The following is a 25,879-nucleotide window of genomic DNA, read 5'->3' as shown; positions in this document are numbered from 1 at the left end:
AGAATGGGCCAAAATCCACCTGAGCAATACAGGTGACTAGTGTCTCCATACAGGATGTGAGGAGTGTGTGCGGAAGAATAGACCAAAATCCACCTGAGCAATGCAGGCGACTAGTGTCTCCATACAGGATGTGAGGAGTGTGTATAGAAGAATGGACCAAAATCCACCTGAGCAATGCAGGCGACTAGTGCCTCCATACAGGATGTGAGGAGTGTGTACGGAAGAATGGGCCAAAATCCACCTGAGCAATGCAGGCGACTAGTGTCTCCATACAGGATGTGAGGAGTGTGTATGGAAGAATGGACCAAAATCCACCTGAGCAATGCAGGCGACTAGTGCCTCCATACAGGATGTGAGGAGTGTGTACGGAAGAATGGGCCAAAATCCACCTGAGCAATGCAGGCGACCAGTGTCTCCATACAGGATGTGAGGAGTGTGTGCGGAAGAATGGACCCAAAATCCACCTGAGCAATGCAGGCGACCAGTGTCTCCATACAGGATGTGAGGAGTGTGTGCGGAAGAATGGGCCAGAATCCACCTGAGCAATGCAGGTGACTAGTGTCTCCATACAGGATGTGAGGAGTGTGTGTGGAAGAATGGGCCAGAATCCACCTGAGCAATGCAGGCGACTAGTGTCTCCATACAGGATGTGAGGAGTGTGTGCAGAAGAATGGGCCAAAATCCACCTGAGCAATGCAGGCGACTAGTGTCTCCATACAGGATGTGAGGAGTGTGTACGGAAGAATGGGCCAAAATCCACCTGAGCAATACAGGTGACTAGTGTCTCCATACAGGATGTGAGGAGTGTGTGCGGAAGAATAGACCAAAATCCACCTGAGCAATGCAGGCGACTAGTGTCTCCATACAGGATGTGAGGAGTGTGTATGGAAGAATGGACCAAAATCCACCTGAGCAATGCAGGCGACTAGTGCCTCCATACAGGATGTGAGGAGTGTTTACGGAAGAATGGGCCAAAATCCACCTGAGCAATGCAGGCGACCAGTGTCTCCATACAGGATGTGAGGAGTGTGTGCGGAAGAATGGACCCAAAATCCACCTGAGCAATGCAGGCGATTAGTGTCTCCATACAGGATGTGAGGAGTGTGTGCGGAAGAATGGGCCAAAATCCACCTCAGCAATGCAGGCGACTAGTGTCTCCATACAGGATGTGAGGAGTGTGTGTGGAAGAATGGGCCAAACTCCCACCTGAGCAATGCAGGCGACTAGTGTCTCCATACATGATGTGAGGAGTGTGTGCAGAAGAATGGACCAAAATCCACCTGAGCAATGCAGGAGACTAGTGTCTCGAATACAGGATGTGAGGAGTGTGTGTGGAAGAATGGGCCAAAATCCACCTGAGCAATGCAGGCGACTAGTGTCTCCATACAGGATGTGGAGTGTGCGGGGAAGAATGGTCCAAAATCCACCTGAGCAATGCAGGTACTAGTGTCTCCATACAGGATGTGAGGAGTGTGTGCGGAAGAATAGACCAAAATCCACCTGAGCAATGCAGGCGACTAGTGTCTCCACACAGGATGTGAGGAGTGTGTATGGAAGAATGGACCAAAATCCACCTGAGCAATGCAGGCGACTAGTGCCTCCATACAGGATGTGAGGAGTGTGTATGGAAGAATGGACCAAAATCCACCTGAGCAATGCAGGTACTAGTGTCTCCATACAGGATGTGAGGAGTGTGTGCGGAAGAATGGCCAAAATCCACCTGAGCAATGCAGGTGACTAGTGTCTCCATACAGGATGTGAGGAGTGTGTGCGGAAGAATAGACCAAAATCCACCGGAGCAATGCAGGCGACTAGTGTCTCCATACAGGATGTGAGGAGTGTGTATGGAAGAATGGACCAAAATCCACCTGAGCAATGCAGGTGACTAGTGTCTCCATACAGGATGTGAGGAGTGTGTACGGAAGAATGGGCCAAAATCCACCTGAGCAATGCAGGCGACCAGTGTCTCCATACAGGATGTGAGGAGTGTGTGCGGAAGAATGGACCCAAAATCCACATGAGCAATGCAGGCGACTAGTGTCTCCATACAGGATGTGAGGAGTGTGTGCAGAAGAATGGCCCAAAATCCACCTGAGCAATGCAGGAGACTAGTGTCTCCATACAGGATGTGAGGAGTGTGTGTGGAAGAATGGGCCAAAATCCACCTGAGCAATGCAGGCGACTAGTGTCTCCATACAGGATGTGGAGTGTGCGGGGAAGAATGGTCCAAAATCCACCTGAGCAATGCAGGCGACTAGTGTCTCCATACAGGATGTGAGGAGTGTGTACGGAAGAATGGGCCAAAATCCACCTGAGCAATGCAGGTACTAGTGTCTCCATACAGGATGTGAGGAGTGTGTGCGGAAGAATAGACCAAAATCCACCTGAGCAATGCAGGCGACTAGTGTCTCCATACAGGATGTGAGGAGTGTGTATGGAAGAATGGACCAAAATCCACCTGAGCAATGCAGGCGACTAGTGTCTCCATACAGGATGTGAGGAGTGTGTACGGAAGAATGGGCCAAAATCCACCTGAGCAATGCAGGCGACCAGTGTCTCCATACAGGATGTGAGGAGTGTGTGCGGAAGAATGGACCCAAAATCCACCTGAGCAATGCAGGCGATTAGTGTCTCCATACAGGATGTGAGGAGTGTGTGCGGAAGAATGGGCCAAAATCCACCTCAGCAATGCAGGCGACTAGTGTCTCCATACAGGATGTGAGGAGTGTGTGTGGAAGAATGGGCCAAAATCCACCTGAGCAATGCAGGCGACTAGTGTCTCCATACAGGATGTGAGGAGTGTGTGCGGAAGAATGGGCCAAACTCCCACCTGAGCAATGCAGGCGACCAGTGTCTCCATACAGGATGTGAGGAGTGTGTGCGGAAGAATGGGACAAAATCCACCTGAGCAATGCAGGCGACTAGTGTCTCCATACAGGATGTGAGGAGTGTGTGCGGAAGAATGGGCCAAAATCCACCTGAGCAATGCAGGCGACTAGTGTCTCCATACAGGATGTGAGGAGTGTGTGCGGAAGAATGGGACAAAATCCACCTGAGCAATGCAGGTGACCAGTGTCTCCATACAGGATGTGAGGAGTGTGTGCGGATGAATGGCCCAAAATCCACCTGAGCAATGCAGGCGACTAGTGTCTCCATACAGGATGTGAGGAGTGTGTGCGGAAGAATGGGCCAAATCCACCTGAGCAATGCAGGCGACTAGTGTCTCCATACAGGATGTGAGGAGTGTGTGCGGATGAATGGCCCAAAATCCACCTGAGCAATACAGGTGACTAGTGTCTCCATACAGGATGTGAGGAGTGTGTGCGGAAGAATGGACCAAAATCCACCTGAGCAATGCAGGTGACTAGTGTCTCCATACAGGATGTGAGGAGTGTGTGCGGAAGAAGGGGCCAAAATCCACCTGAGCAATGCAGGCGACTAGTGTCTCCATACAGGATGTGAGGAGTGTGTGCGGAAAAATGGCCCAAAATCCACCTGAGCAATACAGGTGACTAGTGTCTCCATACAGGATGTGAAGCGTGTGTGTGCGGAAGAATGGGCCAAAATCCACCTGAGCAATGCAGGTGACTAGTGTCTCCATACAGGATGTGAGGAGTGTGTGCGGAAGAATGGACCAAAATCCACCTGAGCAATGCAGGCGACTAGTGTCTCCATACAGGATGTGAGGAGTGTGTGCGGAAGAATGAGCCAAAATCCACCTGAGCAATGCAGGCGACTAGTGTCTCCATACAGGATGTGAGGAGTGTGCAGAAGAATGAGCCAAAATCCACCTGAGCAATGCAGGCGACTAGTGTCTCCATACATGATGTGAGGAGTGTGTGCAGAAGAATGGACCAAAATCCACCTGAGCAATGCAGGAGACTAGTGTCTCCATACAGGATGTGAGGAGTGTGTGTGGAAGAATGGGCCAAAATCCACCTGAGCAATGCAGGCGACTAGTGTCTCCATACAGGATGTGGAGTGTGTGGGGAAGAATGGTCCAAAATCCACCTGAGCAATGCAGGCGACTAGTGTCTCCATACAGGATGTGAGGAGTGTTTACGGAAGAATGGGCCAAAATCCACCTGAGCAATGCAGGTACTAGTGTCTCCATACAGGATGTGAGGAGTGTGTGCGGAAGAATAGACCAAAATCCACCTGAGCAATGCAGGCGACTAGTGTCTCCATACAGGATGTGAGGAGTGTGTGCGGAAGAATGGACCAAAATCCACCTGAGCAATGCAGGGGACTAGTGTCTCCATACAGGATGTGAGGAGTGTGTATGGAAGAATGGACCAAAATCCACCTGAGCAATGCAGGCGACTAGTGTCACCATACAGGATGTGAGGAGTGTGTGCGGAAGAATGGACCAAAATCCACCTGAGCAATGCAGGCGACTAGTGCCTCCATACAGGATGTGAGGAGTGTGTATGGAAGAATGGACCAAAATCCACCTGAGCAATGCAGGTACTAGTGTCTCCATACAGGATGTGAGGAGTGTGTATGGAAGAATGGACCAAAATCCACCTGAGCAATGCAGGTACTAGTGTCTCCATACAGGATGTGAGGAGTGTGTGCGGAAGAATGGCCAAAATCCACCTGAGCAATGCAGGTGACTAGTGTCTCCATACAGGATGTGAGGAGTGTGTGCGGAAGAATAGACCAAAATCCACCTGAGCAATGCAGGCGACTAGTGTCTCCATACAGGATGTGAGGAGTGTGTATGGAAGAATGGACCAAAATCCACCTGAGCAATGCAGGTGACTAGTGTCTCCATACAGGATGTGAGGAGTGTGTACGGAAGAATGGGCCAAAATCCACCTGAGCAATGCAGGCGACCAGTGTCTCCATACAGGATGTGAGGAGTGTGTGCGGAAGAATGGACCAAAATCCACCTGAGCAATGCAGGCGACTAGTGTCTCCATACAGGATGTGAGGAGTGTGCAGAAGAATGGACCAAAATCCACCTGAGCAATGCAGGAGACTAGTGTCTCCATACAGGATGTGAGGAGTGTGTGTGGAAGAATGGGCCAAAATCCACCTGAGCAATGCAGGCGACTAGTGTCTCCATACAGGATGTGGAGTGTGCGGGGAAGAATGGTCCAAAATCCACCTGAGCAATGCAGGCGACTAGTGTCTCCATACAGGATGTGAGGAGTGTGTACGGAAGAATGGGCCAAAATCCACCTGAGCAATGCAGGTACTAGTGTCTCCATACAGGATGTGAGGAGTGTGTGCGGAAGAATAGACCAAAATCCACCTGAGCAATGCAGGCGACTAGTGTCTCCATACAGGATGTGAGGAGTGTGTATGGAAGAATGGACCAAAATCCACCTGAGCAATGCAGGCGACTAGTGCCTCCATACAGGATGTGAGGAGTGTGTACGGAAGAATGGGCCAAAATCCACCTGAGCAATGCAGGCGACCAGTGTCTCCATACAGGATGTGAGGAGTGTGTGCGGAAGAATGGACCCAAAATCCACCTGAGCAATGCAGGCGATTAGTGTCTCCATACAGGATGTGAGGAGTGTGTGCGGAAGAATGGGCCAAAATCCACCTCAGCAATGCAGGCGACTAGTGTCTCCATACAGGATGTGAGGAGTGTGTGTGGAAGAATGGGCCAAAATCCACCTGAGCAATGCAGGCGACTAGTGTCTCCATACAGGATGTGAGGAGTGTGTGCGGAAGAATGGGCCAAACTCCCACCTGAGCAATGCAGGTGACCAGTGTCTCCATACAGGATGTGAGGAGTGTGTGCGGAAGAATGGGACAAAATCCACCTGAGCAATGCAGGCGACTAGTGTCTCCATACAGGATGTGAGGAGTGTGTGCGGAAGAATGGGCCAAAATCCACCTGAGCAATGCAGGCGACTAGTGTCTCCATACAGGATGTGAGGAGTGTGTGCGGAAGAATGGGACAAAATCCACCTGAGCAATGCAGGTGACCAGTGTCTCCATACAGGATGTGAGGAGTGTGTGCGGATGAATGGCCCAAAATCCACCTGAGCAATGCAGGCGACTAGTGTCTCCATACAGGATGTGAGGAGTGTGTGCGGAAGAATGGGCCAAATCCACCTGAGCAATGCAGGCGACTAGTGTCTCCATACAGGATGTGAGGAGTGTGTGCGGAAGAATGGGCCAAAATCCACCTGAGCAATGCAGGCGACTAGTGTCTCCATACAGGATGTGAGGAGTGTGTGCGGATGAATGGCCCAAAATCCACCTGAGCAATGCAGGCGACTAGTGTCTCCATACAGGATGTGAGGAGTGTGTGCGGATGAATGGCCCAAAATCCACCTGAGCAATACAGATGACTAGTGTCTCCATACAGGATGTGAAGCGTGTGTGTGCGGAAGAATGGGCCAAAATCCACCTGAGCAATGCAGGTGACTAGTGTCTCCATACAGGATGTGAGGAGTGTGTGCGGAAGAATGGACCAAAATCCACCTGAGCAATGCAGGCGACTAGTGTCTCCATACAGGATGTGAGGAGTGTGTGCGGATGAATGGCCCAAAATCCACCTGAGCAATACAGGTGACTAGTGTCTCCATACAGGATGTGAGGAGTGTGTGCGGAAGAATGGACCAAAATCCACCTGAGCAATGCAGGTGACTAGTGTCTCCATACAGGATGTGAGGAGTGTGTGCGGAAGAAGGGGCCAAAATCCACCTGAGCAATGCAGGCGACTAGTGTCTCCATACAGGATGTGAGGAGTGTGTGCGGAAAAATGGCCCAAAATCCACCTGAGCAATACAGGTGACTAGTGTCTCCATACAGGATGTGAAGCGTGTGTGTGCGGAAGAATGGGCCAAAATCCACCTGAGCAATGCAGGTGACTAGTGTCTCCATACAGGATGTGAGGAGTGTGTGCGGAAGAATGGACCAAAATCCACCTGAGCAATGCAGGCGACTAGTGTCTCCATACAGGATGTGAGGAGTGTGTGCGGAAGAATGAGCCAAAATCCACCTGAGCAATGCAGGCGACTAGTGTCTCCATACAGGATGTGAGGAGTGTGCAGAAGAATGAGCCAAAATCCACCTGAGCAATGCAGGCGACTAGTGTCTCCATACATGATGTGAGGAGTGTGTGCAGAAGAATGGACCAAAATCCACCTGAGCAATGCAGGAGACTAGTGTCTCCATACAGGATGTGAGGAGTGTGTGTGGAAGAATGGGCCAAAATCCACCTGAGCAATGCAGATGACTAGTGTCTCCATACAGGATGTGAGGAGTGTGTACGGAAGAATGGGCCAAAATCCACCTGAGCAATGCAGGCGACTAGTGTCTCCATACAGGATGTGAGGAGTGTGTGCGGAAGAATAGACCAAAATCCACCTGAGCAATGCAGGCGACTAGTGTCTCCATACAGGATGTGAGGAGTGTGTATGGAAGAATGGACCAAAATCCACCTGAGCAATGCAGGCGACTAGTGCCTCCATACAGGATGTGAGGAGTGTGTATGGAAGAATGGACCAAAATCCACCTGAGCAATGCAGGTACTAGTGTCTCCATACAGGATGTGAGGAGTGTGTGCGGAAGAATGGCCAAAATCCACTTGAGCAATGCAGGTGACTAGTGTCTCCATACAGGATGTGAGGAGTGTGTGCGGAAGAATAGACCAAAATCCACCTGAGCAATGCAGGCGACTAGTGTCTCCATACAGGATGTGAGGAGTGTGTATGGAAGAATGGACCAAAATCCACCTGAGCAATGCAGGTGACTAGGGTCTCCATACAGGATGTGAGGAGTGTGTACGGAAGAATGGGCCAAAATCCACCTGAGCAATGCAGGCGACCAGTGTCTCCATACAGGATGTGAGGAGTGTGTGCGGAAGAATGGACCCAAAATCCACCTGAGCAATGCAGGCGACTAGTGTCTCCATACAGGATGTGAGGAGTGTGCGGAAGAATGGGCCAAAATCCACCTGAGCAATGCAGGCGACTAGTGTCTCCATACAGGATGTGAGGAGTGTGTGCGGAAGAATGGGCCAAAATCCACCTGAGCAATGCAGGTGACTAGTGTCTCCATACAGGATGTGAGGAGTGTGTGCGGAATAATGGGCCAAAATCCACCTGAGCAATGCAGGCGACCATTGTCTCCATACAGGATGTGAGGAGTGTGTGCGGAAGAATGGGCCAAAATCCACCTGAGCAATGCAGGTGACTAGTGTCTCCATACAGGATGTGAGGAGTGTGTGCGGAAGAATGGGCCAAAATCCACCTGAGCAATGCAGGCGACTAGTGTCTCCATACAGGATGTGAGGAGTGTGTGCGGAATAATGGGCCAAAATCCACCTGAGCAATGCCGGCGACCAGTGTCTCCATACAGGATGTGAGGAGTGTGTGCGGTAGAATGGGCCAAAATCCACCTGAGCAATGCAGGAGACTAGTGTCTCCATACAGGATGTGAGGAGTGTGTGCGGAAGAATGGGCCAAAATCCACCTGAGCAATGCAGGCGACTAGTGTCTCCATACAGGATGTGAGGAGTGTGTGCGGAAGAATGGACCAAAATCCACCTGAGCAATGCAGGCGACTAGTGTCTCCATACAGGGTGTGAGGAGTGTGTGCGGAAGAATGGACTAAAATCCACCTGAGCAATGCAGGCGACTAGTGTCTCCATACAGGATGTGAGGAGTGTGTGCGGAAGAATGGGCCAAAATCCACCTGAGCAATGCAGGCGACTAGTGTCTCCATACAGGATGTGAGGAGTGTGTGCGGAAGAATGGGCCAAAATCCACCTGAGCAATGCAGGCGACCAGTGTCTCCATACAGGATGTGAGGAGTGTGTGTGCGGAAGAATGGGCCAAAATCTACCTGAGCAATGCAGGTGACTAGTGTCTCCATACAGGATGTGAGGAGTGTGTGCGGAAGAATGGCCAAAATCCACCTGAGCAATGCAGGTAACTAATGTCTCCATACAGGATGTGAGGAGTGTGTGCGGAAGAATGGGCCGAAATCCACCTGAGCAATGCAGGTAACTAATGTCTCCATACAGAATGTGAGGAGTGTGTGCGGAAGAATGGGCCAAAATCCACCTGAGCAATGCAGGTGACTAGTGTCTCCATACAGGATGTGAGGAGTGTGTGCAGAAGAATGGGCCAAAATCCACCTGAGCAATGCAGGCGACTAGTGTCTCCATACAGGATGTGAGGAGTGTGTGCGGAAGAATGGGCCAAAATCCACCTGAGCAATGCAGGTGACTAGTGTCTCCATACAGGATGTGAGGAGTGTGTGCAGAAGAATGGGCCAAAATCCACCTGAGCAATGCAGGTGACTAGTGTCTCCATACAGGATGTGAGGAGTGTGTGCGGAAGAATGGGCCAAAATCCACCTGAGCAATGCAGGCGACTAGTGTCTCCATACAGGATGTGAGGAGTGTGTGCGGAAGAATGGCCAAAATCCACCTGAGCAATGCAGGTAACTAATGTCTCCATACAGGATGTGAGGAGTGTGTGCGGAAGAATGGGCCAAAATCCACCTGAGCAATGCAGGTAACTAATGTCTCCATACAGAATGTGAGGAGTGTGTGCGGAAGAATGGGCCAAAATCCACCTGAGCAATGCAGGTGACTAGTGTCTCCATACAGGATGTGAGGAGTGTGTGCAGAAGAATGGGCCAAAATCCACCTGAGCAATGCAGGCGACTAGTGTCTCCATACAGCAGGGGTGGGGAACCTCCGGCCCGCGGGCCGTATACGGCCCGTGACGACTTTTTATGCGGCCCCCGGGCACATTCCCGGGGACCATTGTGCTTTGGTGGCAGCCGCGCTTTTCCCGGCTGCCGGCCCTTTAAATCCCACTGCCTGATGCCCTGTGGGTAGATGCTAGAATGTACGGGCTCTCTCCAGATCCTGACTTCCAGGACCTGACTGCAGCCCATACATTCTAGGCTTATCCCTGGCCTGTGTGCTCTGGTGGGCGGGTAAGCAGCACGCTGCGATAAAGTCACACAGAAGAGCTGCAGCAGGTTTACCAGCCTCCCGGACCTGCTGTGTGTGTGTGACTCTCCCTCCCCCTCACTGCGAGTACTCAACCCATCGCTGCCCCCCCCCGCTCAGTGCTGTGTACCCCCTCGTACTGTGTGTACCCCCCAATGCTGTATGTACCCCCCAATGCTGTATGTACCCCCCAATGCTGTATGTACCCCCTAGTGCAGTGTGTACCCCCTAGTGCAGTGTGTACTCCCTAGAACAGTGAGTACCCCCTAGTACAGTGAGTACCCCCTAATGCTGTGTGTACCCCTTAATGCTGTGTGTACCCCTTAATGCTGCGTGTACCCCTTAATGCTGTGTGTACCCCCTCGTGCTGTGTGTACCCCCTCGTGCTGTGTGTACCCCCTTGTGCTGTGTATACCCCCTCGTGCTGTGTGTACCCCCTCATGCTGTGTGTACCCCCTCATGCTGTGTACCTCCTAGTACAGTGTGTACCCCCCAGTGCTGTGTACCCCCAGGTGCTGTGTGTACCCCCTAATGCTGTGTACACCACAGTGCTGTGTACCCCCTCAGCGCGGTGTAACCCCTCACTGCTGTCCGTGCCCCCCTAGTGCTGTCTGTACCCCCTGGGTGATGTCTATGCCCCCCCACCAGTGCTGTCCGCACCACCTAATGCTGTCCATGCTGCCACCAGTGCTGTCTGTGCCCCCCTTATGCTGTCCATGCTCCCCAGTGCTGTGTGCCACCCCTCAGTGCTCTTAACTCGCTACTGCTGTCTGTACCCTCCCACTGCTTTCTATGCTCCCCAGTCCGTGCTCTCCTGTTGATGTCAATGTTCCCCCAGACCTGTCTGTCTCCCTAGTGCTGCCACCCAGTGAAGTCCGTGCTGCCACCCTGTGCAGTGCGTTCTGCCACCCAGTGCTGTGCGTGTCCCCAGTCATGTCTGTGCCACCGCCAGGGCTGTCCATGCCCCCTACTGATGTATATGCCCCAGCCCCTCCTGTGATGTATATGCCCCAGCCCCTCCTGTGATCTATATGCCCCAGCCCCTCCTGTGATGTATATGCCCCAGCCCCTCCTGTGATGTGTACTCCCAGTGTCTCCTGTAATTTATGCGCCCCGGCCCCTCCTGTGATGTGTATGCCCCCAGCATCTCCAGACAGAGACAAACCTGGAAAAGCAGCTGTGAGAAACAAGATGATCAATATCACCGAACATCACAATCGCACCAAAGAGAAGCAGCTCCGGCCACCACAATAGGGGTGAGTTAATTAATCGTTTGACCAAATATAGCAGGGTTATTTTTCAGGTTGATAATGTTGTGCGGCCCCCAAAGGTTAGTAGGAAATTCCAAATGGCCCCCGGCAGTAAAAAGGTTCCCCACCCCTGCCATACAGGATGTGAGGAGTGTGTGCAGAAGAATGGAACAAAATCCACCTGAGCAATGCAGGTGACCAGTGTCTCCATACAGGATGTGAGGAGTGTGTGCAGAAGAATGGGCCAAAATCCACCTGAGCAATGCAGGTGACTAGTGTCTCCATACAGGATGTGAGGAGTGTGTGCGGAAGAATGGACCAAAATCCACCTGAGCAATGCAGGCGACTAGTGTCTCCATACAGGGTGTGAGGAGTGTGTGCGGAAGAATGGGCCAAAATCCACCTGAGCAATGCAGGTGACTAGTGTCTCCATACAGGATGTGAGGAGTGTGTGCAGAAGAATGGGCCAAAATCCACCTGAGCAATGCAGGTGACTAGTGTCTCCATACAGGATGTGAGGAGTGTGTGCGGAAGAATAGACCAAAATCCACCTGAGCAATGCAGGTGACTAGTGTCTCCATACAGGAGGAGTCTGGAAGCTGCATCACCAACAAAGGAGAATGTACCATGTATTAAATAAAGTGCAATACGTTTCCCTGTGCCATTTCTAATTATTACCCTTAATTTATGGACACCTATAGTGTGTGTTTTCTTATTTTTTTGAGATGCTGTTTTATTTTAATGTTAGCCCGTGTAGAAAAGAACTCATGACATATTGAAATATGCATTTCTCTTGTCTGCTTTGCTGTACAGAATGGGACACAATGAGAGGAGTGATCTCATTGTCACTGGCAACTGGTGCACTAAATACCAGATGGCTGCTCTAGTGTACCGTACATATTACCAGAAAATCTAATGCGTTAGCTCCATAATCAACAGTTAGCACCACATAAGCTCTCATATTAAAAAAAAAATGTATATATTTAATGTATACCTTTTTTCCTAGATGGATGTGACTCCTGAGAAGGATTCATGCCATTGGCTGCACGTTACACAGAGGCTTCCATGTTAAAGTACAGTATATATATATATATATATATATATATATATATATATATAGATGGATAGATAGATAGATAGATATGTATATATATATATATATATAGATATGTATATATATATATATATAGATATGTATATATATATATATATATATATATATATATACATATATAAAATGTATTTTTTTTATTTTTTTTACTGGTTGACTTTATATTGCATTTAATTGTTATGATGAGAAGTTATATTCTAGAATGGTTAAGGATGGACCTTTCATCTTGGGTAAAATGACTTAAAGGGGTATTGACTTTGGAGCAACTTTATGGATTAAGTTCCCTTTGTAAAGACCTCTATAAAGTCGGAGCGGGCTGTAATTAGAAATAGAATTTTCATTGCACAATATGATTCCTTTGATCCTGACAAAAAGCATAACTATGTGTTGCACTTTTTGCAGACGAGATGTTGCCGGCCGAGGTGGTAATTAAACGGCATGGTATAAAAACAACACACATATAATAATAGTTAACACTCAGCCCATATTACCTTTCTGTTGGCTGAAAATTTTCAGTGTTCTGTGATAATTTTTTTTTTTTATTTATTTATTTATTTTTATTTTTGCATAGAAAGAAGCTACAAAGTCTTTATCTAATACATACTCTGATAATATAGCCGAAGATTAGAGAATTAAGAAGTTGCATGCCCCATTCATAATTGCATTTACGCCTTTTTTTGCCTAATTTATTGTTTTTTACTTGTATTTATTTGCTGATTATTATTATTATAATTTGTCTTTTTTCTATGGGCCTGCCTATATTTTTCTTTTGTTCACAATTGTAGAGGGAGTTTGGTTTTTCCAATGTTTTCAACCAATTCATCAATTGTGACCTTTTTTTTGCCTAATTTGTGTTTTTTACTCATCTTTATTTGCTTGTTATTGTTACTATTATTTGGGCCTTTTTTAAAATCTATTTTCTATTTGTTTGTCTATATTTTTCTTCTTTGTTCACAATAGTAGACGGAGTTTGGTGTTTCCAATGTTTTCAGTCGATTCATCAATTGTGACTTTTTTTTGCCTAATTTATTGTGTTTTTTACTCATCTTTCTTTGGTTATTATTATTATTATTATTATTATTATTTGTGCTTTTTTTAAAATCTATTTTCTATGTGTTTGGCTCTATTTTTCTCTTATGTTCACTATTGTAGACGGAGTTTGGTGTTTCCGATGTTTTCAGCCGATTCATCAATTGTGACTTTTTTGCCTACTTTATTGTGTTTTTTACTCAGGTTTTTTTTTTCTTAATATTATTATTATTATTAGTAGTAGTAGTAGTATTGTTACTATTATTTGTGCCTTTTTAAAGTCTATTTTATATGAGTTTGCCTCTATTTTTATCTTATGTTCACTATTGTAGATGGAGTTTGGTGTTTCCGATGTTTTCAGCCGATTCATCAATTGTGACTTTTTTTTGCCTACTTTGTGTTTTTTACTCAGGTTTTTTTTTCCTTAATATTATTATTATTATTATTAGTAGTAGTAGTAGTAGTAGTAGTAATAGTAGTAGTAGTATTGTTACTATTATTTGTGCCTTTTTTAAAGTCTATTTTATGAGTTTACCTCTATTTTTATCTTATGTTCACTATTGTAGATGGAGTTTGGTGTTTCCGATGTTTTCAGCCGATTCATCAATTGAGACCTTTTTTTGCCTAATTTGTGTTTTTTGCTCGTCTTTGTTTGCTTATTATTATTATTATTATTATTAATAATAATCTTACTATTATTTGTGCATTTTTTAAAATCTATTTTATATGAGTTTGCCTCTATTTTTATCTTATGTTCACTATTGTAGACTGAGTTTGGTGTTTCCGATGTTTTCAGCCGATTCATCAATTGAGACCTTTTTTTTTGCCTAATTTATTGTGTTTTTTATTCGTCATAGTTTGCTTATTATTATTAATAATAATAATGTTACTATTATTTGTGCCTTTTTTAAAGTCTATTTTACATGAGTCTGCCTCTGTTTTTCTCTTATGTTCACTATTGTAGACGGAGTTTGGTGTTTCCGATGTTTTCAGCTGATTCATCAATTGAGACTTTTTTTTCAAAGTCACAATGTTCTTGCAAAAATCCATTCCCGTTCCCCTATTCCTGAAGTGTATTTTATGCACTTCTGGAATTTTATAACTTTTGCAACATTTTGGCAGAACTTGTACCTTTTAAAAAAGTTGCAAAAAAAGAAGTTTAAAGCAAAAATAGTTTTTTTATTTTGCACAAAACTCATGAAGCACGTGCAGTTTTTTGAAGAATTTGGTGCAACAAAGTAGATGAATACTGTAAGACAAAAAAAAAATATGCCACTTAAAAAAAAATGCAAATGATGACTTGAGGCCCATGGTCTAAATTGTAAGTGTCGAAGATTACTAGCCCTAGGAAAACTTTAAGGAATAGTCCCATCTCGGGACACAATTGCTTAGAACGTTCTAAAACTGCTATAGAAGTGAAAGGAAAGAGCCCCGTATGTGCGACTACCATCCCTTAAATACGTCTGGAACTGTCCAAAATCTATCTTAAAAGGGAAGTTATTAGCAGAGAAATATGTAAATCATGTTTTTGTGTTTTATTTTTTTTTTTTACAGTGTTTTCTTTTCCATATCACCGTTTGTATAAAAAATGACAAATGGTTGCATTTATCGCACTGGCCACTGGGGCTTTTCTAGACTGTAACTTCCTATTGTATTAGGAAACAACACATGTACATAGTTACAATGGTCAGATCCCGACCTTATCTTTATTATTGAACTGTCTAATGAGTCTGTGGAGGAAGGGGGAGTAGGGTCAGCTGTGACATTGCAAATTTGTCATTGGTGGTGTGATGATTCTTTGATGGTGCTCTGCTTTCCTGCAGAGCTGATGCTTGGTTTTGTATTATTTCCCAGTGGTCCGATTGTTCCTGGACTCGGGCCTGTTCATTGTAGCCTTGTTCTGTGTGATTGCTCTGCTTTATTTTGGAGCTACTTTACCCGGAACACCGCCAGTGATAGTTACTGTGTTGCAGCAGTAGTTTTCTGACTCCCATAAGTGACTGTCTTGATCTTCACCTGCTACCTCATTCCTAGTACCCTCCTCTGCCTGTTTCTCCAACCTAGACTTCACTCCCTGACTTCCTGACCTCCGGCTTATATCCTGACTTTGGTTCTGCTATCTCCCTTTGTACTTGATGTGTTCTCCTGGCTTCCAGACCCCCGGCTTGTATCCTGACTTCAGCTCTGCTCTTTCCCTTTGTACTTGACATGTTCTCCTGGCTTCCAGACCCTCGGCTTGTATCCTGACTTCAGCTCTGCTCTCTCCTTTTGTACTTGACATATTCTCTTGGCTTCCAGACCCCCGGCTTGTATCCTTACCTTGGCTCCGCTCTCTCCCTTTGTACCTGACATGTTCTCCTGGCTTCCAGACCCCTGGCTTGTATCCTGACCTTGGCTCCGCTCTCTCCCTTTGTACCTGACATGTTCTCCTGGCTTCCAGACCCCCGGCTTGTATCCTGACCTCGGCTCCGCTCTCCCTTGTAACTGACGTGATTTCCCGATTCTTGGCCTTTGGCTTCTTTGGCTACTGTTCCACTAGTGTATCTAGTGACATCTAGTGTTCAAACATCACACTTTTCCTACTAGTAAATCTAGTGACACCTAGTGTTAGAGCACCACAGGTGGATGCTGTTATCAGCTGTGTATAGAGGTGTTACCTGTTATTGTAATCCTGACTCTGATGATAATGAGGCTGCTGAAAACTCTTCCTGAAATAACAGGAAGTATGAGTCCCAGTAGCCAATGTGAAAATTACAAAATTAAAAGTGATATTTTTTCATGTCCTGTCATAATTTATTGGTTACTTATACTGATGCGATGTCCAATATTATAATGGCATGATCTAATGATTGGGATTTGTGTTTCCAGGCAGCAGGCTCTACTGGCTGCAATCAGTGAAAAAGATGCCAACATCGCCTTGCTGGAACTATCTGCCTCAAAAAAGAAGAAAACACAAGATGAAGTGATTGCTCTGAAGAGAGAGAAGGACAGGCTGGTCCACCAGCTCAAACAGCAGGTAGGCTCTAGAGCAAGTATGGAAGACACTGGTGTCACCACTGGAGTCAAGCCAGATCTTATCAGATGCACTTCAAAGTATTGGTACTTGAAGGGTATTTCCATTCTTAAAATCCTTATTAACTAGATTCTGTCACCAAGATTTTCCAACCCCACATGAGAGCAAAATAATATAGGGGCAGAGAGCAGGATTCCAGTGATGTGTCACCTACATTACTGGGTGCTGCAGTTTTCATTAAAAACTGTTTTCTCTGCTGCAGATCTAGTAGTTTTCTGAATGTTGAGTTTTGTATGACCCTGCCCACACCACTGACTGGCAGCTTTCTATGTATAACGTGCCCACACCACTGATTGGCAGCTTTCTATGTATAACCCTGCCCACACCACTGATTGGTAGCTTTTTATGTATAACCTGCCCACACCACTGATTGGCAGCTTGCTATGTATAACTGCCCACACCACTGATAGGCAGGTTATACATAACAAGCTGCCAATCAGTGGTGTGGGCAGTTATACATAGCAAGCTGCCAATCAGTGGTGTGGGCAGGTTATACATTAAAAGCTGCCAAACAGTGGTGTAGGCAGGTTATACATAACAAGCTGCCAACACCACTGATTGGCAGCTTTCTATGTATAACCCCGCCCACACCACTGATTGGCAGCTTTCTATGTATAACCTCGCCAACACCACTGTTTGGCTTTCTGTGTATAACCTGACCCACACCACTGATTGGCAGCTTTCTATGTATAACCCCGCCCACACCACTGATTGGCAGCTTTCTATTATTTTTATTATTCTATGTATAACCTGCCCACACCACTGATTGGCAGCTTTCTATGTATAACCCCGCCCACACCACTGATTGGCAGCTTTCTATGTATAACCCCACCCACACCACTGTTTGGCTTTCTGTGTATAACCTGACTCACACCACTGATTGGCAGCTTTCTATTTATAACCCCCACCCACACCACTGATTGGTGGCTTTCAGTGTATAACCCCACCCACACCACTGATTGGTGGCTTTGTGTATAACCCCACCCATGCCACTGATTGGCAGTTTTCTGTATATAACCCCACCCACACTACTGATTGGAAACTTTCTGTGTATAACCCCACCCACACCACTGTTTGGCTTTCTGTGTATAACCTGACTCACACCACTGATTGGCAGCTTTCTATTTATAACCCCCACCCACACCACTGATTGGTGGCTTTCAGTGTATAACCCCACCCACACCACTGATTGGTGGCTTTGTGTATAACCCCACCCATGCCACTGATTGGCAGTTTTCTGTATATAACCCCACCCACACTACTGATTGGAAACTTTCTGTGTATAACCCCACCCACACCACTGATTGGCAGCTTTCTGTGTTTACTAGTCCTCTACTGATAACCTCCTGCTGATAAAACAGTGGTTTTATAAAAACTGCAGCAAAGCAGCCCAAGTAAGTGGCATAAGGATCTCTGCCCCTACATCATGCTGATCTCAGATTAAGTAGCAAAAACCTGGTGACTACAGATGAGAGAATATGTTTGGGTGTAATTGATATCTACTTCAATGTGGCAAAATTTTACAATTGATAAAATGCAAAGTTTTGGGTAATTTTTCTCACTGACTCAGCAAAATCAGAAAAATCCCAAAAAAATCTGGCGGGACTTGGGTGTGACCACTGCTGCAGGTTGTGGGGGCTGCAAATCTCAATCTTTTGACAAAGAGAGCAGTAATGACCAAGATGTGGATGGTCTTGCTCGCCGATAGCGGAGAGGTAGAGGAGAAGTCTTCTTCCCATCCAAGTGACCAAATTATTGAGCAAGGATCCGTAGAGCAAACGGTGAGGCCTCTAAGAACCACTGGTGGTGGAGGATCTTCTCAGACCACAGGCCGCGCACATAGAAGATCCCTGGAGCAGACATAGACCTCTCCAGGGTCAGAGAGAGTAGATCTCCGGGGGCAGCTGATCCGCCTGGACACAACATCTTCAGACTCTGTAGACGTTGTATTTGCAGGTTACATCAGCCGTGTAATTATATCACAGCAAGAGACGAGGAAGAACTTTCCATTACTTCATTACACCTCCTTCATCCTCACCGGGGTTAACCCTTTGAGGGACTGGAGTTTGATCCACAAATTAAACTAAACTAAAGTCACATTCACGAAAATTTCAGAGCAGATTCATCCTGAGCGGAGAAAAGCGACACGTGGAAACGCCGAGCAACGCAGGCAGCAAATACCCAATATCCGCACTTCTGTCCCATCACTGCCACCTCCACACCCCGCTAATGGGGAATATATCTGTGTACAGTAACTTATAGGACACATTACACATCGGGGTTATATGGATCTATAACATAGGAATGCCAGGAGTCTATTAGCCTGTTTACTTTCTCTTTTTTATTTCTTTCTTTCCTTCTTTTATTTCTTTCTGTCTATCTTTTTCTTTCCCTCCTTCTTTATTTCTTTCCATCTTGTTTTTTTCTCTTTCTTTCTCTCTCTTTCTTTCTTTCTTTCTTTCTGTCTGTCTTTCTGTCTTTCTCCTTCTGTCTTTCCTTTCTTTCTTTTCTTTATTTCTTTACATCCTTCTCTTTTTCTTATTCTTTGCCTCTTGCATTTCTTTCTTTCCTTCTTTCTGTTTGTCTTTCTTTGTTTCTTTCATTCCTTCTCTTTTCTTTTTTTCCCTCTTGCTTTCCTTTCTTTCTTTCTTTCTTTCTTTCCTTTCTTTCTCTCTTTCTTTCTTTCCCACTTGCTTGATTGATTTATTTCTTTTTTTCTTTTCCACTTGCTTTCCTTCCTTCCTTCTTTCTTTTCTTTTTTCTTTTTCTTTCTTTCCTTCCCACTTGCTTGATTTCTTTTTTTCTTTTCCACTTGCTTTCCTTCCTTCCGTTTTATTTCTTTCTTTCTCTTTCTTTCTTTCTCTTTCTTTCTTTCTCTTTCTTTCTTTCTTTCTTTCCCACTTGCTTGATTTCTTTCTTTTTTTTCTTTTTTTCTTTCCCACTTGCTCTCCTTCCTTTTTTCTCTTTTCTTTCTTTTCCACTTTATTTCGCCTTCTTTCTTTTTTCGCTTTCTTTCTTTCTTTCCCTCTTTCTTTCTTTCCCTCTTGCTTTCCTTGTTTCTCTGTTTGTTTATTTCTTTTTTCTTTTCCACTTGCTTTTCTTTCTTTGTTTCCCACTTGCTTTCCTTCCTTCTTTCTTTTCTTTCTTTCTTTCCCACTTGCTTGATTTCTTTCTTTCCTTTCCACTTGCTTTCCTTCCTTCCTTCTTTCTTTATTTTTTTTCCTTCTTTCTTTCTTTCCCACTTGCTTGATTTCTTTCTTTCTTTTCCACTTGCTTTCCTTCCTTCCTTCTTTATTTATTTTCTTTCCTTCTTTCTTTCTTTCTTTCTTTCCCACTTGCTTGATTTCTGTCTTTCTGTCTTTCTTTTTCTTTCTTTCTTTTCCACTTGCAGATCTTTCTTTCCCACTTGCTTTCCTTCCTTCTTTCTCTTTTTTCCACTTGCTTTTCTTTCTTTTTTTCTTACTTTCTTTCTTTCCCTCTTTCTTTCTTTCCCTCTGTCTTTCTTTCCCTCTTGCTTTCCTTGTTTCTCTGTTTGTTTGTTTCTTTCTTTCTAAAGCGCTGCGGAATATGTTGGCGCTATAGAAATAAAGATTATTATTATTATTATTATTTTCTTCTTTCTTTCTCTCTTTCTTTCTTTCCCTCTTTCTTTCTTTCCCTCTGTCTTTCTTTCCCTCTTGCTTTCCTTGTTTCTCTGTTTGTTTGTTTCTTTCTTTCTTTTCTTCTTTCTTTCTTTCTTTCTTTCTTTCTTTCCCACTTGCTTGATTTCTGTCTTTCTGTCTTTCTTTTTCTTTCTTTCTTTTCCACTTGCAGATCTTTCTTTCCCACTTGCTTTCCTTCCTTCTTTCTCTTTTTTCCACTTGCTTTTCTATCTTTTTTTCTTACTTTCTTTCTTTCCCTCTTTCTTTCTTTCCCTCTGTCTTTCTTTCCCTCTTGCTTTCCTTGTTTCTCTGTTTGTTTCTTTCTTTCTTTCTTTTCTTCTTTCTTTCTCTCTTTCTTTCTTTCCCTCTTTCTTTCTTCCTTTCCCTCTGTTTATGTTGTACTTTTTCCTTCCGATGCCATCTTCCTATCAGATTACAGGGCCGTTAGATGTGGCATTTGGTGGAGGTGACTTTCCCAGGTCTGTGACCAGATGAATTGTTGAGGTTTGAGGGTCGCACCGCCATGGGCACAGGGACCGGATGACGTCACACCAGTACAGATGCCCTGCTCACTGGGAGGGGAGATGTTACTGGTTTCCCAGCACTTGGTGCATGGAGCAGATGTTCCCACCAGAGTTGAAAGACTGGGAATTCACGCCTAACTGTTGCAGCTTTCTTTACAGGTCTATATAGATAGGAAAGAACAACAAAGCCTGAACCTTCCCACCATATGTGATGCTGACTTCATCACAGCCATTACCGCCAAGTACCTGGTTTACAGCCATGATGCAAATCCAGCCCCATCGCCTGAGGTCAGTCAGCTGTAGAAGCATCTAGAGCCCAGAAAGCTGCAGCCCCTAGACCGAGACCACCCTACGCTTCCATGTGCTGCTCACTATAAGTCCCAGCATTTCCCAGCAGCTACAGATGGGATTGCATGCTAGGACTTATAATTCAAGACGTCTTGGACCCGGCCCCTGCCCCCCTCTCCGTAGTGCCTCCTTTTCCTCTAGAACTAGTGCACTCAATATGTTTTCCATGGCTTTATTAATGCTAATTAATGCAGCCCCCTCCAGCTGCCCTGCACATGTGAGCTGCCTGGCACTCTGCAGCCACTGCCCAATCTTCCGCAGTTACCTAAATCCACCAGTAGATGTCTCTGCTGAGAAGCTTTTCTGGAGAAATTCCTCCATTCTCATGAACCCAATGACGATTCTCTGGATTCCTATTTATTAAGTGATCGCTATCATGGGTGACAATCCAGGCTGTCGTTTACTATTCACTTTTGCGTTTTCCTATATTGCTCATAGAATTTATATACTTGTTGTTACAGTTGATGCGACTTGTTGTGATTTGATATAATATCCATGTTATGTGGCCATTTAATTGAATGAGTTTTCGACTTCTTTAGTGTCCAGTAGATAAGATTTTGGAGGCGCCTGTGGGGGTGTTTGCTCCTTCATCCAGAAGAACATTTGTGGGGTCAGACCCTGATGTTGGGGGAGTCAGGGCTCACGATCTCCATTATAGGATGGGGCTGGGGTCCGGGCTCGGTGCGGGGCCATGTTCTCCCCTCTCCATGTCTGTATGGACTTCGTGCACTGGGCTCAGTCATGGGGAGCAGATGAGGGTCCTCCCCAAACTGTTCCCACAAAGCTGAAGCTACAATTGTCCGCAATGTCTTGTGCTGAAGATGAAGATTTCCCTTTAGTGAAACTAAGAGGCTGCGGCCGCCCCCTGATAACAGCTCAGAGCATCCTCCTCCTCCACCATCTACACTGGGTGCAGTCAGGGGGTAACGTCCTCCATCACCAAACCCAGACTCCTCCATCAGACTCAGATACAGCAGTGTGATCCATCACTGCACAGGACACGTCACCACCAGGGTCCAGTGGTCGCAACTTTACACCACTCCATTCAGCGCACAGCATTGTGCTTGGTGATGTACGGCTCGGCATTGTGCTTGGTGATGTATGGCTCGGCATTGTGCTTGGTGATGTACGGCTCGGCATTGTGCTTGGTGATGTATGGCTCAGCATTGTGCTTGGTGATGTGCGGCTCAGCATTGTGCTTGGTGATGTGCGGCTCAGCATTGTGCTTGGTGATGTACGGCTCGGCATTGTGCTTGATGATGTAGGGCTCGGCATTGTGCTTGGTGATGTATGGCTCAGCATTGTGTTTGGTGATGTATGGCTCGGCATTGTGTTTGGTGATGTACGGCTCGGCATTGTGCTTGGTGATGTACGGCTCGGCATTGTGTTTGGTGATGTATGGCTCGGCATTGTGCTTGATGATGTACGGCTCGGCATTGTGCTTGGTGATGTACGGCTCGGCATTGTGCTTGGTGATGTACGGCTCAGCATTGTGTTTGGTGATGTACGGCTCGGCATTGTGCTTGGTGATGTACGGCTCGGCATTGTGCTTGATGATGTACGGCTCGGCATTGTGCTTGGTGATGTACGGCTCAGCATTGTGCTTGGTGATGTACGGCTCAGCATTGTGCTAGGTGATGTACGGCTCGGCATTGTGCTTGATGATGTACGGCTCGGCATTGTGTTTGGTGATGTACGGCTCGGCATTGTGCTTGGTGATGTACGGCTCGGCATTGTGCTTGATGATGTACGGCTCGGCATTGTGTTTGGTGATGTACGGCTCAGCATTGTGCTTGGTGATGTATGGCTCGGCATGGTGCTTGGTGATGTATGGCTCAGCATTGTGTTTGGTGATGTATGGCTCGGCATTGTGCTTGGAGATGTACAGCTGCTATAGTTGCTCGGCCATGAAGCTCCCAGCGGGTGCAGTGTTTGTGCTGATGTTACCAGGGGAGATCTGGGCTCTTCAGTTATGAGTAAGATTGAATGAACCCAAACAGTAAAGTTCATGGTTTATACTGGACACCTGGTGCCCGGGCTCCGACTCAAACTTTAAAAAAAGTCACTGTTCGGCTCCTGTTCGTATTCTAATAAAGTTTGTTGAAATCCTGAAGTGCACCTAATCAACAAGCTTTAGTGCATGTGGAAGATGACTCTATGCTGCTGTGAACAATAAAGATAAGAAGAAAAAAAATTACATGCTCTACTGAATATTTTTGATCACCAGAGCAGGTAAAGCAGACAATTGTGGGCTGCATCCCTCAGCAGTCAACTTTACCTTGGCTGGCTATCAAAAATAGAGGGGATCTCATGCCATTTTATAAAATGATTTATTGAAATCATTTTAAAAAAACTGGGGTCCCCTTATTTTTAATAACCAGTCAAGGTAAAGCAGACAGCTGGAGGCCGATATTATCACGCTGGAAAGGTTCATTGTTAATGGGCCCTTCCCAGCCTAAAAATAACAGCCCACAGCCACCACAGAAGAGGAGCATCCATTAGATGCACCAATTCTGGTGGTTTGCACGTCTGTTCCCGGTTTCCCTGGTGCGGTTATAATTGGGGTAATATTTGTGGGGTTGATGTCAACTGTGAATTGACAGCTGGCATGAAGCCCAGGGGTTAGTAATGGAGAGGTGTCAGATACCCCCATTACTAACCCGGCAAGTGTACTGTTAAAACACACACACACACACACACACACACACACGAAAAAATAGTTTATTTGAATAAAGACTCCTTTACGTAATCCAAAGAGTAATGTCCCTCAATGTTCATTGATTCCTATGGAGCGTTGTTCTGTCTCAGAACGAAGCTCCATAAGCTACTGCCGGCCAGTGGCAGGTATGAGTGTGAGAAACCCTGGGCTACTGCTTACCGGCAGTGACCTATCTAACCTTGTTTCGAGAAAGGTCTCAGAACAACACTCCATAGGATTCGTTGAATGTCGTGTGACATTACTCTTTGGATTATGTCGGAACGTCCAGGATTTATTTTTTTAATTATTAAATTGGTAAACAAGGGAGTGTGGAGGATTCTTTTTCAAATAAACTATTTTCTTCCTGTGTCTGTGGGTTTTTTTTAAACTCTATGCTTGCTAGTTTAATAATGGTGGTGTCTGATAGATGCCTTTCCATTACTTGATGCCAGTTGTCAATTCACCGCTGACATCAACCCCAAAACGTATGACCCCAATTGCCACCGCACCAGTGTAATTGGGATGAGCCAAGTAAAGGGCCCGAAATGGCAAATGTAAGAGGGCTCCAGGCTGCTAAATTTAGGCTGGGTAGGGCCAAACAACCATGGGCCTTCTCACCCTGGTAACTGCAGCCCCCAGCTGTTTTTTTTAACCGTGCTGGTTATAAAAAAATAGGCTGGAGCCCAAGTCATTTTTCTTTTCATTTATTTATTCCCTATCCACATTTGTTTGCAGGATATTCACCCCCCGTTTTGCTTCCTTCTTTTTGCAGCCCTTTAGCTCTTATTATGACCATTTTACAGTCACTTTATAGCACACAAGTTGGGGATCCCATTGACTTATATGGGGCTCTGAGTTTGGGTCAGGTCCCGAAAGGAACTTTTATTTAAAGTCCGGACAGACCCGCCAAACCCAAACATCCACAGGTCCGCTCATCTCTCTTTCAAAGTTGTTCAATTTACTAATTTACTCTCACAGGTGCCCAGTCTTGGTTTTTAAGTGAATTTTGACTCCAAAATCTATATGAAAAAAAACCAATTTATTATTTGCGATTTCTTGAAGTCACTTTTCTTGTCTTCTAGTATTTGTGGATATTTCATTCATGTGGTTCATGAATTTTTGTAATATAAAGAATTGTTTTTTATTTTCGTCTTTAGCTTGTTTTTCAACTTTTTAGCTCAAAACGTTGCGTGTTCCTCTAAAATGTGGCAAAATTTCAAGGGTATAAACAGTCACTTCAGGGATAGATTTGTGACAGAAAGCCTCTAATTATTAATTAGGTGAAAATATCTGTAAAAACGCTAAACTTTTCCCACAGTGGTAAACTCAAAAAAACAAATGGACATAAATGTTAAGGCCCCGTTACATGCAACGACATATCTAACGATATGTCGCTGGGGTCACGGAATTCGTGACACACATCCGGCGTCGTTAGCGACGTCGTTGCGTGTAATAGCTAGGAGCAAGTGTTAACGATCAAAAATACTCACCTAATTGTTGATCGTTGACACGTCGTTCATTTTCAAAATCTCGTTGGTCGTTGTGGTTGTAGGTTGTTCGTCGTTCCTGAGGCAGCACACATCGCTGCGTGTGACACCCCGGGAACGACGAACAACAGCTTACCTGTGTCCTCCGGCAACGATGTGGGGGTGTCGATAATGCGGCTGGTCTCCGCCCCTCCTCTTCTATTGGCCGCCTGCTGTGTAACGTCGCTGTGACGCCGAACGAACCTCCCCCTTAACGAAGAGGTTGCTCGCTGCCCACAGCGACGTCGCTAGGAAGGTAAGTACGTGTGACGGGTGTTAGCGATATTGTGCCCGTGATATTGTGATTTGCCCGTGATGCTCAATCGACGGGGGCGGGTACGCTCGCTAGCAATATCGCTAGCGATATCGTAGCGTGTATAGCCCCCTTTAATCTAAAAAGGTGCAAATGGAAAGTTGAAAATGGTGCAGACAAAAAAATAAGCTCAAATGACTGAAAACTCAACAAACATCAGGAACAAATGCAATACTGAAGCAAGCCCTTGAGCACAACCTGAAGTGACCTAGATTTTGCTCTCCAGTTGAAAGAATTGTCTGTAGTGATGGGGGGACCCAGATTGTAAAACTCCAGATCCACGCGGGTTAAAAAAAACCAAGCACCGACCCCAGGCCTGGAGTTCTCAGGGAACACCAGGTAATGATCCGGATCTAGCCACCCGGGTAATAAAAAAAAAATCAAAATCAGAATAAAGCAAGCACTTTATACCATTCTCCATGCAGCTGC

The 25,879-nt window shown here is 45.8% G+C and overlaps 1 protein-coding gene across 7 annotated transcripts in view; it reads left to right on the top strand.

Moving 5' to 3' along the window:
• The window catches only part of ERC2 (ELKS/RAB6-interacting/CAST family member 2), a 1,225,588-nt gene that overhangs the window by 839,925 nt on the left and 359,784 nt on the right, over positions 1-25,879 (top strand). For all 7 annotated transcript variants that reach the window (XM_075321314.1, XM_075321312.1, XM_075321310.1 and 4 more), the window contains one exon: positions 16,196-16,343. In XM_075321314.1, coding sequence (XP_075177429.1) covers positions 16,196-16,343 — 148 coding nt within the window. The remainder of the gene's footprint in view (positions 1-16,195; positions 16,344-25,879) is intronic.

This window comes from Anomaloglossus baeobatrachus, chromosome 8, assembly GCF_048569485.1.
Source record: "Anomaloglossus baeobatrachus isolate aAnoBae1 chromosome 8, aAnoBae1.hap1, whole genome shotgun sequence".
Classification (NCBI taxonomy): domain Eukaryota; kingdom Metazoa; phylum Chordata; class Amphibia; order Anura; family Aromobatidae; genus Anomaloglossus; species Anomaloglossus baeobatrachus.
The sequence above is the reverse complement of the archived record's forward strand: the minus strand, read 5'-3'. Positions and strand labels throughout refer to the sequence as shown.